The following is a 16,373-nucleotide window of genomic DNA, read 5'->3' as shown; positions in this document are numbered from 1 at the left end:
ATTGTCTCTTTCAGAGAATACTGCGGACCTGGATGTTTTACCGCCAGCTCATTTTTTAACTGGTGATTCGTAAGTAAGCTTTACCGAGTCTGATGTCACACAGCTTAACTTCAACCGATTGGACAGCTGGAAGTGGGTGTCTTTCCTGCAGCAGTCCTTCTGGGTCCGATGGAAAGAAGAGAATTCTTCTTCAGTAGTGCTCCAAATGGCGTGCTTCCGGCCTTGTCTTAGCCCTGACGGTGTGGTGCTAGTCAAGGACGAAAACCTACCCCAGATAAAATGGCCCCTTGCGAGAATAATGGAGTTAATCCCTGGTCGAGATGGAGTTTCTCGAGTGGCGGTGATTAAAACCGCATCTGGAATCACCAAGCGCGCAGTGTCTTAAGCTGTGCCTATTCCCCCTTAAGGATGAAGCTTTCGGTCATCCTACTATATAAGGCGGGCGCACTCGCGTTTCTGGTCTCTTTGCGCACCCTAAATTTGCGTTTCTCTGTTTAAAAATTTAAAAACGTTATATCATATAAAATTGAGAATAATCTCAATTTTTTTGACTTTTTATTCTATAATGAATTATTGTCGTTGAAAAATCTCAATGACCAAACATTCTGGCTTCACCTGAAGTCTCAAAAATGTTGAATTACCGAGCGTTTTCGGTACCGGCAGTTTTCCCAGTTCCCAATAAATATGCAACGTGTTCAATTAAATCCCCTTTATTGCGGTTATATAGAGGACGCGATAATATTATTAGAAGTGAAGATTCCAGGTGCTTGGTGGCTAATGTATAAAAAGGTTGCACACAATGGGCGAAGAAAGATAGAAATATAGCTTATGCACGAGACAAGGCCGGGTGCACATAGGTGATATTCTGGCATTTTTTTTTTTTTTTTTTTTGTAATAGCAGGGTAATGTTTATTTAAAGCTGTCCATTAGGGACAACCATTAAATTTTATCACATAAACTTCACTTATAGATAATTTTAAATATTAATATGGTAGAAATAAATTAGAGTAGTAAGGGGAGGTCCAGCGGATGTGTCCTTTTTAGTCTTCTGGGCTGCTCGCTGTTGTCGAACAGGGAGCTGGCCAACCGGTTCGGGTTATTATGAAGCCTCTGCATGTAACGTGCGCTGCTTCTTTGTATCTCGTCCTTGACCCAAGGGAAATTGAGAACCTCGTGGATGGTGCGATTGTCATGATAGACGTGGGCCCCAGTGGCGATTCGAAGGGCTCTATTTTCGAAAGCTTGTATAGTTCGGACATTCGTCTTGCTCGCAGTGCCCCAGAGCTGTATGCCGTACGTTCAGATTGGGCGTATTATTGCCTTGTAAATGAAGAGTTTAGTGGAAGTTCTCAGCTTCGATCTCCTACCCATAAGCCAGTAGAAGGATCGAAGTCTTTGATTAGCCTGTTTCCTCTTCTTAATCAGATGGGGCTTCCAGGTGAGCCTCCTGTCTAGGGTGAATCCCAGGTACTTGGGATTGTCTACCTGTGGGATTGGAGAGCCGTTAAGGTTAACTGGAGGGCAGTTGCCTTTGCAGAGAGAAAATGCGGGATGCCAGACTCGGTCGAACGCTGTTTCACGTCCAGCATGTCGGCCATGCATTACTTCTTGGTTTCAAACGCGTCCAGGATGCACGGCACTACCCGATGGCACGGCTCTGGCGTACCGTGTCGCCGCCTGAAGCCAAACTGGTGGTCAGGGATCAGTCTAGCCTCGTCAAATACTGGCAGTGCTCTGCTTAAAAACACTCGTTCCAGTATTTTGGAGAGCATTGGTAACAAACTTATTGGTCGGTAGGACGAAAGGTTTGCTTCGGGTTTCCCGGGCTTAGGTATCATAGTTACCTGGGCACGTTTCCATGTGGACGGAAAGTACCCTATCTCCAAGCATCTATTATAGATCCTCGTAATTAGCTGAATGCTTGGAGGTGGTAACATTTTTAATGCAATTGCATTGATACCATCATCGCCCGGGGCCTTGTTGTTGCTCATGATGGTTATGAGCTCAGCTGTTTCCTCCTCAGTCACTGGTGGTATTGGATCGGCGTCCCTGGAAGGCTCGGCTAGCAGACGGGCAGTTTCAGCAGCATCCTCCGGTGAGCAGCGATCGAAAGGCGTAAAGACACCTTCGAGGTGTTCGGCGAAAGCGTTGGCCCTGTCCATCTCCGATCTGCACCAGCTGCCGTCGGTTCTTTCTACAGGTAAGATCCTTTTCAGCGGCTGTCTGATAGATTTGGTGACTCGCCATAAGTTATGTTGAGGGTCGCCTGGCTCAAGTTGTTCGACGAAGCCGTCAAAGGCCTGCTTTCTTAGTCTTGCCAGAGTTTCTGTCAGACATTTGGTCGCTCTATTGAAGGCGGCTTTGTCCAAAGGATTCCTCGAGAGCATCCACACTCTTCGGAGTCGTCGCTTTTCAAGTTTGAGTTCTTCGACTTCTGGGCTCCAAAAATGGATGTCCCTGTCAGTGGCTCTTGGGCGGTTGGAGGGCCTTGGTGCTGCTTCAGAAGCTGCCGCCTGAATATGGGCTGTTAACTCTTCTACAACGGTGTCGATGTCAACCGGGGAGTCAAGTGTCGGGCTGGGGTCGGTAACGTTGTTCAGGTAAGATTGGTACTTGTCAACGTCTGTTGTCTTGTAGATCAGCTTTTTGCGGGCTGACCTGAGCAAGGCTGGGGTGAAAAGTGACACGGCAAAGGCGCTGTGGTCCGAGAAGAGGTCTTCTACTTCTCTCGCTTGAATTCGGGCAGAATCCAGTCTTCCGGAGATGGCGAAGTCTAGGACATCAGGGATTTTGTGGGGATCCGTAGGCCAGTATGTGGGTGCACCGGTTGCGTGACAGCTCAAGTTTCGGGACTGAATCTGCCTGTATAGGGCCGAGCCCTTTGGGTTCGTAATCCTGGAGCCCCACCAGGGGTGTTTAGCATTAAAGTCCCCTCCGATTATGAGCTTGGGGCCGAGGCAATCCAGTAGCAAGCCGAATTCCTGTTCGTGGATGTTGTGCCTGGGGGGGCAATATGCTGCAGCGATTGTTATGTCACCGTTGGAAGTGGAGATTTTAATTTGGGCACATTGCACCCAATCTTCGCACATGGCTGGAAGTGCCTCATACTTGATGCAGCTGCGAATAAGGATGGCCGTGCCCCCGCGACCTCTACCGTTCGGGTGGTTAGCGGCAATGAGGTCGTATCCTCTAATAGTCAAGTATGATCTGTTGGTAAAATGGGTTTCTGATATGAGGAGAACGTCTGCTTGGTGGGTCTTGCAATATAGCTCGACCTCTGGCCTTCTTTTTACCAGGCCGTTAGCATTCCATATGGTTATATCTAATTGCGTATGCATAAGGATTTGCAAACGGTGGCCATCATTTGGGCTATTTGGCTCAAGACCTTCTCCATCATGCGCTCAAACATAGATTCCATCCTAGCCATTAGGGCGTCCATTGGATTACTTGGAAGACTGGGATCGGGATTGGGGTTGGAGTCAAACTGTGGTGCTCCGTTTTTGACTGCGCTAGCATAGCTGATGTTAGGGTTAATTTTGCTGAATTGAGCGAACGTGCTCTTTGCCTTTTTGTAGGCTGGACAGCCCTTGTAAGAGGCCGCGTGTGATCCGTCGCAGTGGAGGCAGACGGCTGGTTCACTGGCGATTTTGGTGCATTCGGACGATGGGTGCCTATCTCCACACTTTACGCATCTGTACTTCAGATGGCAGTACCGTTTCGTGTGACCGAAGCCCTGGCAGCGATGGCATTAGAGCACATCGTCGAATTTTTTTGGTGGCTTAACCGTAACCACCGTGCAGCATAGCCGCTTGACTTGAAAGGCCTCCTTGTTGTTTTTGGCTGGCTCGAGGTTAATAAAGAAACTGTTTAGTGGCTTCTTTGTACCTTTTTGCGTAGGATTGTGTATATCCCCGACTTTGTGTCCATGGCTGCTGAAACCCACCTTAATATCCTCCGGGTCGGTGGAGAAGTGGAGCCCTTTAACGACGATCCGATAAGCGCGGTCGCCTCGGGCCTGGAATGTGTGGTATCGATGGTTATTTTCGCTCAGGAACTTTTTCAGAGTTGAGTAAGTATCCTTGTCTGGAGTCATGACGCGAATTGTGTTGTTAGTGCTTGCCTTGTAGGTCACTTCAACATCCCCGCCTAAGAGGTGGGAAATGTCTTTGGAAAGGCCCTTGATGCTGGATACGCCCGGGATAAAAATTGGGGGCGGTTTGATGATTTTCGCCGTTTTTACCGCAGATTGCTTCGTCTTCTTATCATCTTTTTTCTTCATACCGTCAACCTCCATGTCGCTGACACGATCTTCATCGTCTAAATCAGATAGAATTGCATAATAATTTTTTTCAATATTAGCTTTAAGTGCAGCTCTGGCTGCTTCGCTGGTGGTAGGTTCGTCTTCCATAATGGGTTTTTTAGCAGACTTCCGCTTCATTTCTCCATGCTCGGAGTCGCTGGAATCGTCATCTTGAAAATTAGAATAGGCTTTCTTTTTCGAAGGCGGCTTGATTTTGATGGAACTGGGAGGGTCTTGCCAGCCCATTGAGTTGGTTTTGCCCGAGAATGGCCGCAAGATTAAGTAAATAAGAGTGGTTTTATATTTGTTTGGTGGTTGGAACAAATTTTAAATTTTTCTTTTTATTTTTTTTAACAAACAATAAAACGATGCTTTAGGTTCAAAGCCTACCCATTAATACTATTCTGGCATGCACCGATATAAATGTCATGAAAATATTACCAAATTTTAAATACATTTTTAACTGATGTGTGCCGTAAAAATATCCGTCCGCTTAAGAAAAATCTCCTTGGTTCCTCCTCCTACTGTAAGGAGGTACCACAAATTACAGTAGTATACAAAAAAATACAGTAGTATAAATTTTTAAAAATATTTGGATGCTCGGTCAAATTTCACCGTGCATAAGCCATTCCATTCCATAAGCCATCAGCTATTCCAAAGTTAAAGTACTTTGGAGTAATGTATATTACTATGCAATATAATAGTAATGCGGGAAAAATGTATATTCCCGCTTTGTCTGTGCTACATTTGAAGTCCTTTAAGGAAGTCATCTTGGCCTGTTACTGTCTACTGTTTTTATTAATGACTTGCCCTCTGTTTTAACGAACTCTCTAGTACTCATGTATGCAGATGATGTAAAGCTTTGTCTTTAATACAAATTCGCTTCTGTCCCAATGCAAACTTCTAGATTTAATAATTTTGTTTATCTTTTTATCGTTCTTGCCCTCTCCGGGCTAATGATCTCGGTGTCCTATTGAACTCAAAACTTAAATTTGCCGATCATATTTCCACAATGGTTAATAAGTGTAAAGGTGTCCTTGCTTTTATTAATAGATGTCAAAAGAATTTAACGACCCGTATATCACTAAAAGTTTATATGAGTTGCGTCTGATACTGGATTATGAATCATGTGTCTGGAGTACCCAATATTGAGTACATTAAGAGTACCTGCTAATAAACTTATCCCTCTTAACAAATCGTAGATAAATACAATATATTAATAATATTATATTAATAATATTATATTATATTATTAATATTATTAATTTTTTAATATTATTCATATTAATATTATTGATTAATATTATTAATATTAAATATTAATATTAATATTAATACATTATATTTCATCTGTCGCGAATTTTTTGTATTTTTGAATCACAATTAATAATATTGTATATTGAATATTGTATATTATTAATTGTGATTCAAAAATACAAAAAATTCGCGACAGATGAAATATGTTATGGTGCAATAGTCGAGTAAACCACATCAACCATTACGATACATATTCCGCGGCAGTCAATACAGAAAAATGTTTTTCTGATTTTTTAACAAAAACATATGATAAATAAAAAATGCAAACCTTTTTATAATTTTTGTTTTTTGTTTGAAACGAAACTTATAGAAGTCTCTTAGTGTAACATGCCCTTGTCTTATAAACCTAGGAACTAAAGTTACTTTCGAACTTACATACATTAATACATACATATGTGTGTAGATATTCATTGTTTCATCTTCAATCGTTTCTTGTTCGTATTTTGTTTTACTACTTTATGTGTTTTGTTTATATTTAAAGAATTTAAGAAGGAGGAAGTAATGTAAGTAAATGAACAGGTTTATACACAATCAGTTTTTTGAAATGCATTGACGTACATAATTCGGGTACATTTAATAATACGAGTGAAACTCCAACTCATATTCCCATCATAATACATACATACATATTAATGTACATAATAATCCAGTCCAGTTAATAGTATTTTGTTTATATTTATGACTATCCTTGCTTAATATTTTTTTATTACATAAAAAAAATTGGCGATTTAGCTTTGATTTATTAGTTTAGCATTTTAACATACATACTGTATGTACATGTATGTAAAAGCAAATTCGTTGTAACTTGAGGGCATTCTTACATACATACATACATACATACGTATATGTACATGGATTTGTTTTTAAACTTCACACTTCATGTATATACATATGTACATATGTGTGGAATAAATGATACCAAAAGATATTTTAACATTGTACATATGTACATACATACAAATTTATTTTGCTTTTAAATTTTAAAATCAGAAATCTTAGATATGTATGTATGTACATATATCTTGAAACTTTGCAAACACTCTTTTCTTTACACGCAGTATATAAGTCAGAACGACCGGGATCGGCCAACTATATCCTATAACTGCCATATAACTGATTGAAACTGATCGGAAATGGTATAACTTCGGTGTTTTTAGAGTTACAGTTTCAAATTTTACATGAGTGCTACTTTAGGCAAAATAATACGACATGCCAAATTTCATAAGGATCGGACGTCTATATCTTATAGCTGCCATATAACTGAACGATCGAAATTGACCCAACTTTCGTGTTCTTGAAGATAGAAAGCTTAACTTAGTACATATTCTATTTTTGGTCAGTTAATCCAACCTACCAATCCTATAGCTGCCATATAACTGAACAATCGAAAATGGCCCAACTTTCGTGTTCTTGAAGATAGAAAGCTGGAACTTAGTACAGATTCTATTTTTGGTCAGTTAACCCGACCTACTAAATTTCATAACGATCGGCCGACTATATCTCATAGCTGCCATATAACTGAACGATCTGAAATGGTATTTGCTGTAATGGTATTTTGCTATTCAAAAAACCAAAGTTTGTTAGTTTTTGGTAGAAATACTAACTTTGGTAGTTTTAAAGTTTGGGGTTTTTTTTAGATATTTTATTGTAATTAATTGGTTTTATTATGATATTCTCATAAGGATCGGACAACTATATCCGATGTTTGCGATATATATCAACTTAAGCTCCGCCCGAAGTTAGATTTCCTTTCTTGTTTATATTTTCTTTATTTTTTTATTTAGGTGTTTACTTGTTAAATTGAAATTATTTTTGTTCAAATTAAGGGGTTATATACACATGTTCCGCGCAAAAAAATGGAATTTTATAGATTTTTTTTTAAACCATAGAAAATATTTATGAAACATGTTTTACCGTCGTTGTTTAGTACATGTTTCTGGGTACTTAATTAAATTTTTTCAAAAAAAAATATTACGTAATAAAAATGTTATAGCTGAATTCCCGGATCGTCTTTTTTCGATGGTGTCTTGCGGTGGACATGATATCCCAAAAACGGTTCGTCTGGAATCCAAAATTCAAAAAAATTTAGTAAGTATATTGTATTGTCTAGGCCGTGAACGAGGGATTTTTAAAAATTTTGATTAAAAAAAAAATGGCGATGGTTTTAACAAAAAATTTACTTTTTCAAGGTATAAGATTTTCGATTTTTATGCTTTAAAAAAGGAGTTTTCAGGAAAATCCCGCGTTCACGGACTAGCCAATATCATAACAAATAAGTGGTCAAAATTTTGTGTTGATCGGATTAGTAGTTTTTTAGTAATCGTGTCCACCGCAAAGGTAATTTCCCAAAATCAAGATTCTAAGATAATCGAGTTTAAAGTTTCAAGTTTTTTCAAGTTTTATGTGCAGGTAGTGCGCTATAAATAGCAACAACTTCGATTCTAATGCTTCGATCGTTATAAATTTTTGTGAGAGTATTCTCAACCATATATACTCAAAGAATATTTTTCTTGAATCGATTTCTTCATCTATTAAACCTGTATATAACCCCTTAAAGCAATAACATGTCATAAATTCTAATAGTTTAATTACATATCTATTTTTTGATATCAAAAATAAATTTTAAATCAGTTGCAATGGCGCGTTGAAGTAAGCTGGGCTATGATGCACAAAGAGTACACTTTGAAAATTTACATTATAAAAAATTTCAAGAAATGCAATGACTGATAATAATTTAGTAGATCATTAGATCTACTAAATAGGAATTAAATTTTATCCCAGTAATTTTACAATGATTGCGTCCGCCGAAACCAATGTATTAATTTTAGTTGATCGTATCAGTTGGCCAAAAATAGAATCTGTACGAAGTCCCAAAAATTTTGACACAACTGGATTTGTGCGGATTTCATAAGAGTACGAGTCCAAGTTTTAAATTAGATAATTCATTCTCTTATAGTCTTTGATATCCATGCGTGCAAAATGAATTTTGCGTTTGCATTTGTGGCATCCTCGTTTATATAAAAATTGGTTTATAATTGTCTATATTTCCTCCATTTAAATTCCAATTTAAAATTGGAAATAAGCTGTAAATAAGTTATAGAAATAGTTTGATATAAAAAAAAAACACATTCCTGTACTGGCGCCATAGAATTTGTTACAGTTACTACCTGGGTAATTATTTGAAAATGTTCTGTGTCAAATTTGAAGACGTCTGCTACAGCAGCTCAATTTTCATTAAGAGACTTCAAATCAAAAGTTAATTTTGTTCCACTATTATGTCTTAAAAAAATAAATGTCATACCAAAATGTATACAGCTTTAAATATTTTTTTAATAAAGGAAATCTGATCATATATGTATAAAAAATTATTTCGAGAAAAAAATATTTAAATAATAAGTATAGGGTGACATGGGTACGTTGTAGACGCTTTAAGGGTGTAGTCTCATGCTCCGGCCTACTTTTAGAGGTTATTTAAACAAACATTTTTTTTAATAAAAAATAATGCGATTGTTTCCATTTTCAAATATGTTTTTATAGGCATCATAAACTATTTGAAAATATTTTTTTAAATTTATTCTTGTGTAGTTTAATACACTTTATAGCATGCCAAAGTATGCATGGTATGTCCCTGGCGCAGGTGATTTCGACTGCTAGAGTCACCCAAAACAAAAAATTAGAATAGATTATTGTTTTGTAAGCTTATGGCTCTGTCCCGTGCTAGAATGAAATATTTTTGTTAATAACAAAATGGCAAACTCACAAAAAAAAATTTTAAAAAAAGTGTGTTACTTTTGAAGTGTTACTTTTTAGAACATTAAATCCAAATTTCAGCTAGATCGGTATCAACGAATTGTGTGAATCACCTGCGCCGCACACAAAAATTTCGTTCCGAGAAAAAAGCGTTTAAAGTTTAGACGCTACCGAGTAACTCATACTATTCGGTGTGAGCGCGCTCTTGATTATGGGCTGTATCTCTGTCATTATTTGATATTTTTACTTGAAACTTCAACAGTACATTCTCAGTACTTTTGAAATATGTGAAAAAAAAAAATCAATTTTTTCAACCTCACGCATGAGACTACACCCTTAACTCAAGAAGTAAGCTTCCAACTGAAATATCTAAAACATCGTAAATTTGTAAATTTATTGAGTTTTTAATTTTGGGGAATGTTTATAAATTCTTTGAGGAAGACTGAGAGTCATATTCCCACAGCAATGTTTCTTTTCAGGGTCTGATTTTGGAAGTCAAACTTTAGAAGTAACCAGGTCTTTCTAGAGTACTAATCTTTACTTAAAACGTGTTCAAATTGTAAGTCGATCGGACCAGAAACAGCTGAGTTATCGAGGGTGGAGTAAAGTCGTTTTGTAGTTTGTTTAAAAAAATGAGCAAACCCGAGTTTCGTGTTCTGATGAAACATTGTTTTTTTAATGGTTTAAAACACCGTGCAAGCGAAACAATGGATTGAACAATGTTACCCGGACTCTTGTCCATCAAAAGTAACGATTTGTCGGTGGCTTGATGAGTTTAAACGTGGTTGTACCGACACAAATGACGCGGAACGCTCGGGTAGACCTGTGGAAGCCGTTACACCGGAAAATGTAAATGTAAAAATAACAAAAATTATAATGAAAGATCGTGCAGTGAAGCTCTGTGACATTGCTGGAATATGGAATCATATGGAAATGCATTACTATCCTTCATGAAAAATTGAGCATGAAAAAGTTTTTTTTTTCCAAGTGGGTGCCGCAATTGCTTTTGATGGAACAATAAAACAATTTTACATTTCCATATAAAAAATTGGAAAATCGTTGGAACGATTGTGACACCCTTAAAAGTGATTATGTTCTGATTATGTATGATAAGTCTTGGGACTTATTGATCCATGTTTTATATTTTCTATGCTATAGGTCAGAGGTCGGCACGGCCCTATCCCGAGGGCATAGGAAATTTCTCTGCCCGAGCTCTGCCACACACACACAGTATAAATGTGTCAAACTTCATGCTCACAGCCTTCTTTCTGCTATTCGTTACTAACACTAATGCGTTTAAATCATATCATTGTATTGGGGTGCCGACCACTGCTATTAACATAAAATATAAAGGAAGGGTTCGGTGTTTACTTTTACAAGAAAATTACTTCTTTCTGAGAAAAAGTGGAGGTAATGTGCTTCCGTTCTCACTTTTATAGTTCCCGTTTATTATTCAAAACAACATCTCTCGTTTAAGTCAAAAGAAAAGTAAGCGGGCTTTTCACCCCTTAATCGGCATTTAATATAAATTTAAAAAAAAATATTACACAAGGTATTTAAATTTAAAGTGAATCATCCGTTGGCTGATTATGCTAGTTGCTATATACAAAAAATCTTTTTCGGAACACAATAAATATATATGTATATATTTAGCAGATGTATATATGGGATATAAATACTTGTTTTGGGAAAAGCGTTATAGCTTCAAAAATTTTTCATAATTTCCTCATGAAATTGGTCTCGTTTTTATGCAAAATTAACGAGACAATATTGATATGTATCAAAAATGATACCATTTCTCGGAAGTTGTACCGAAAAAATGGCGTCAAAGTCCGAAAAACACGACAAAAATTCAAAAAAAGTCAGTTTCTCGCGTAAAAATTTTATCCTTTTTGTTGAAATAAAGATCTATTTTTTTCAAAAGCCACAACATTTAACTATTGAAAAACGTCGGAATTTTTAAAATCGGCTTAAAATTACGCGCTTAGGAATTTTTAAGAGCAAAAAAGTCCCAAAAACCCCTTTTTTTCTAAATAAATCGAGATTTTGAGGGTGTTAGAAAAATTTCAAACACGGTTTCATACAACATTCGACCTAATGAACAATTCCTACTAGGTCTCTTTAAAAGTTCCAAATCACTGTCGCACTGTGTAATAGTTTTTGTTTTCACAGAGGGAGCAATCATACTTTGTTTTTTTTCGGTAAAGTTCCGATACAAAACTAGATGTCATAAACGGTTTACTCATGATAACTCATGATAAAAATAATGAGTATTCATTATTGTTGATTTTTTTTTCGCAAAAAAAGCGAAAGTGATATTTTTTAGCGTAACAAAAATTTAAATAAAAAATAAGGATTATGATTTTCATTTTTCTTTTCGGAGAATAATGATTATTTTTAATTTTTATAATCATTATTTTGTGATTTTTAATATAACAAGAAAGGAAAACTAACTTCGGGCGGAGCCGAAGTTGATATACCCTTGCAGTTAAAACCGGATATATATCGCAAAACATCGGATATAGTTGTCCGATCCTTATGAGAATATCATAATAAAACCAATTAATTACAATAAAAAATCTGAAAAAAACCCAAGCTTCTATCTTCAAAAATACAAAAGTTGGTATTTTTATCAAAAACCATTTCTGATCGTTCAGTTATATGAGAAATTTAGTAGGTTGGGTTAACTGACCAAAAATAGAATCTGTACCAAGTTCCAGTTTTCTATCTTCAAAAACACGAAAGTTGGGTCATTTCCGATCGTTCAGTTATATGGCAGCTATAGGATATAGTCGACCGATCCCGGTCGTTCCGACTTATATACTGCGTGCAAAGGAAAGAAGGGTGTGTGCAAAGTTTCAAGACGATAGCTGTAAAAATGAGAGACTATTTTGCGTAGAAACAGACAGACGGGCGGCGGACATGCTCATATCAACTCAGGAGGTGATCCTGATTAAGAATATACATACTTTATAGGGTCGGAGATGTCTCCATCACTGCGTTGCACACTTTTGACCAAAATTATAATACCCTCTGAGGGTATACAAATTATAACACTAATCATTATTTACCCTTTTACCCTTTTTATACCCTAACGATTTTCTAACGATATAAATTACGATTTCTGATGATCCATCTCCGAGATTGATGACCCTGAAAATCACTTTTTTATTCCTAAGCCTAAAAAAACTATAAGAGTGAGCTAGTCAAAAATAGGTAAAATAGAACTTTAGGCATAGTACTGAGTTGACGAAAATCCGCTGTCCAACGAGTGACAGCTGTCAAACTCCATATAAAAAAAACGGTGTAAAAAAGGAAAGAAGACGAAATTTTTGCCTTCTAGATTTTGCGGGTACTGAGTTGACGAAAATTTTTGTTATCGATTTTAATCGTGTTGCCGGATCAAAAAAAATAAACAGCTGCTCTCGGGGTGTTACAAAAAATATTTGAATTTATTTTTATAGGTGTGACATGGAGGGTCAATTGACCAAACAAAAAAATAGTCGGCCCGAAAAATTTTCGACGCGCCAGGACAAATTAAAATTAATTTCTGCGGTCAAGACGAAGCCCATAATATGGAATTTGACCCACAAGGGGCATTTTAATGCCATAAAATGGCATTGAAATGATTTGTGATTGATTTTGATTTTGATTTTGACCCAGTTTTCTATTTCTTAATCAGCTCCTTAGCGGCGAAATACATAAACAAAACACCAACATCCAATCGTTTTGAATTTATTTTACTTATTTGTTTTTTGTTTACAAACAACAGCTGTTCAGTATTACCTTATTTCTTCATTGTTTTGGTCACACTACCTCGGCAGCCGAATAAAGTGCAAAATCGCTATCAGAATTTCAACAGCGGATTTTCGTCAACTCAATACTATGCTTTACACAGGGTCTGTTCGCCAACCCGTACTCCTTACATGGGGTTGCCAACCAACAACAATGAACGTTTTACAGTTCTTTGGCGATTCAAAATTTTGATTTTTGAACCCGTTTGAAGGGTCAATAATTGGCATGCAAGACATTTTTAAGGCTTTTTTGTTGCAATAATGCAGAAACCGATGTAAATGCTTTCCAAAGTTAATTTGATGGATTCTATGTAGTAAAAATATTAATTTGATTAAATAAGTAAAAATTTTTATTGTTTCAGATTTGTGGTACAAACCATAGTTTGGTGCTAATTTCATGGCAGGGTATTGCGCGAATTGGAATTGCGCTAATTTGAATAAAAATTATTTTTAATTAATATCGTTAATATCGTTCACACTGGAAAGAATAAACGTTCTTGCTCGTTAAACACGTTTTTCAATCTAAATACTAGGCTTTTCAACTAAAGTACAGTATGTAGAATTTAAGGAAAGTTTTTATTTTTTAAACTGAAAAAGCAAGGGTATTGTCTTATCATTTCTATATATATAAATATATTTTCTGTTTTGTTATAAATCATTCGTTTTAAATGTTTAAGGAATGTTCAATTAAAAAAAGTAATGGTTCAAAGGTTGCAGATCAGATAAAAAACTAAAATTGTAACGTGCACAGCGGCCCTTGAAAAATATTTTCCAATGGCCGTAATCACCCTGTTTTTGTGCAGCCTTAAACTGCTGTGGAAGTGGTTGCAAAACGGTTGAATTTTGTATTGAAACGTATTTGTCACATTTAATAATAAATTTTTTCACTCACATACAATTTAATTACCTATAAATGTATTCCGAATCCTATATCTTAAAATACACAACAAATAATAACTAGTCCAATAAAGTTTTACTAGTTAAATTAATGATTAGTTCTTTGTAGCTGACGCCATTTTGTCGAATTATTAATTTTCCTTATTATAGATGGAACTCGGAAAAAAGAGGTACAAAAATATACATAAATTGAAATAATTACACTTTTTTTTAATTTTATGTGGGTTAGAATATGTTTGCGCTGTTTAATCAAGTAAAAAATATTTATGTATGCATGAGTTTGTACTGTTCCTAATTTAAACACGACTAAAGTCCTGCCTAAGAAATATTTCTGCAAAAAGTGTGAACTAGCTTAAGAAATACAATAAAATTTAAAAAGTATTTACATATCCAATTTTTTTCAGGTATAAGGGTGGCCGGACACCTATTAGGTCCAGTGAAAGGCGGCGTCCTCAAAGTGTTTCCTCTTTATCCACAATATCCCCGAGAGTTGTGTTGTCCAGATTGGAACCCAGGGATTTTGAACGCCTTCGATTATCTTATAAAGTTGCAATCGACCAAAGAAGATCTAGAAGCTGCCGTGGCATGAACATGGGTCAAAAAATTAGTGGTGGAGTCAAAACCGTTAGTCGAAATGATTCACAGTCTACATTTAAGCCCGTAATACCTAGAGAGTTGCAAGCAGACTTTGTCAAACCAGCGCGTATTGATATTTTACTTGATATGCCGCCAGCTTCTCGAGAATTACAAATGAAGCACTCTTGGAACTCTGAGGATAGATCTTTGAATATTTTTGTAAAAGAAGATGATAAATTGACCTTTCACAGACACCCTGTCGCGCAAAGCACGGATTGTATCCGAGGTAAAGTGGGTCTCACGAAAGGATTACATATCTGGGAAATATTTTGGCCGACTAGACAAAGAGGAACTCATGCTGTAGTAGGCGTATCCACCGCTGATGCACCATTGCACTCTGTTGGCTACCAAAGTTTAGTAGGATCTACTGAACAAAGTTGGGGTTGGGACTTAGGAAGAAATAAATTGTATCATGACTCCAAAAACTGTGCCGGTGTCACATATCCAGCCATTCTAAAAAACGACGAAGCTTTTTTGGTTCCAGATAAGTTTTTAGTAGCTTTAGATATGGACGAAGGAACATTAAGCTTTATTGTTGATCAACAATACCTCGGCATTGCATTTAGAGGTCTAAGAGGAAAGAAATTATATCCAGTTGTTTCGGCAGTTTGGGGTCACTGTGAAATAACTATGCGCTACATTGGTGGACTTGATCGTAAGTATATATTTTGAAATTTATTTAAACACATTTTTATCAACAATGTACAGAAACTAAATTTTGTTTGGTCTGGTTAATCTTGAAATCATAATTAGAATTAGATGATTAAAATCTTTCCATATTAAACAAACAGCAATAGCGACCCTTAGACTTTTAATGAGTCTGGGAGCAGAGTTTGGAGACGTTGGAGCAGAGTACAAATTTTAATTTAGTGCAGAGTATTATTTTAAAAAGTCAATTTATTGTGTTCCGGCCATTGATTCTTTCTTAATTTTAACGACAACCTAAAAGTATGCAACGTTTTGTTTTTGAGTATCTTGCTAGATGAGTTTGAAGGGAAACACCACAGTAAAATGTTCGAAAGGAAAAAAAATTGTTTTCCTAGCAAAAAGACGAAAAAAAAACATCCAAATAAGCAAGCGTGGCTTTCAAAAAATAAATCCTTTAAAATTATGAAAATCAGTAAAATAATGTTTTTTAATAGTATGTATATCATGCATCTAACTTTTTTTTTTGTTTTTAGCTGAGCCTTTGCCATTGATGGATCTATGCCGACGAACTATTCGTCAAAAAATTGGGCGTGTGAATTTAGAGGAACGTATTCAACAGCTTCAACTTCCGCTATCCATGAAAACATATTTATTGTATAAAAATCGTAGATAATATTTTTGATAAGTAAAGGGAGAACCAATTTCTATATTTTTCCTGCATGTGATGAAAGCAGTAAAAAATTGTGTTAGATTTAAATAGACTTAGATCAATGTTAGTTTCTCTGTCCTCTAACATTAAAAGTAAAATTAATAAATTCCTAACAATTAATTAATTAGTTTAAAAAGAGCGTATTGTGCGCAGAAATTGCAGTATACATTTTAAAGAAACATTATATTTTTCAAAACATTGGCAAAACATATTTCTGGATGTAATTCTACATTTAAAAAAAATTGTAAAAATAAAACATAAACTTAATGAAAAAATTGTAGTCCAATAAAGTTTGGATGGTGTTTTTTATATATATTATGAA

At 36.0% G+C, this 16,373-nt stretch overlaps 1 protein-coding gene across 2 annotated transcripts; it reads left to right on the top strand.

Moving 5' to 3' along the window:
- The first annotated feature begins 5,981 nt into the window (after positions 1-5,981).
- gus (splA/ryanodine receptor domain and SOCS box containing gustavus) lies at positions 5,982-16,326 on the top strand. 2 transcript variants are annotated; one of them, XM_017232481.3, is made up of 3 exons: positions 5,982-6,120; positions 14,463-15,349; positions 15,876-16,326. In XM_017232481.3, exons 1-3 carry the CDS (start codon positions 6,011-6,013, stop codon positions 16,013-16,015), a joined length of 1,137 nt encoding a protein of 378 aa, XP_017087970.2. In that variant the 5' UTR covers positions 5,982-6,010; the 3' UTR covers positions 16,016-16,326. The 2 variants fall into 2 exon arrangements, with proteins under 2 accessions (XP_017087970.2, XP_017087971.1); XM_017232482.3 differs by lacking the exon at positions 5,982-6,120 and adding an exon at positions 13,958-14,228.
- Positions 16,327-16,373: the final 47 nt, after the last annotated feature.

The sequence above is a fragment of the Drosophila bipectinata genome, chromosome 2R (genome assembly GCF_030179905.1).
Source record: "Drosophila bipectinata strain 14024-0381.07 chromosome 2R, DbipHiC1v2, whole genome shotgun sequence".
Taxonomy (NCBI): domain Eukaryota; kingdom Metazoa; phylum Arthropoda; class Insecta; order Diptera; family Drosophilidae; genus Drosophila; species Drosophila bipectinata.
The sequence above is the reverse complement of the archived record's forward strand: the minus strand, read 5'-3'. Positions and strand labels throughout refer to the sequence as shown.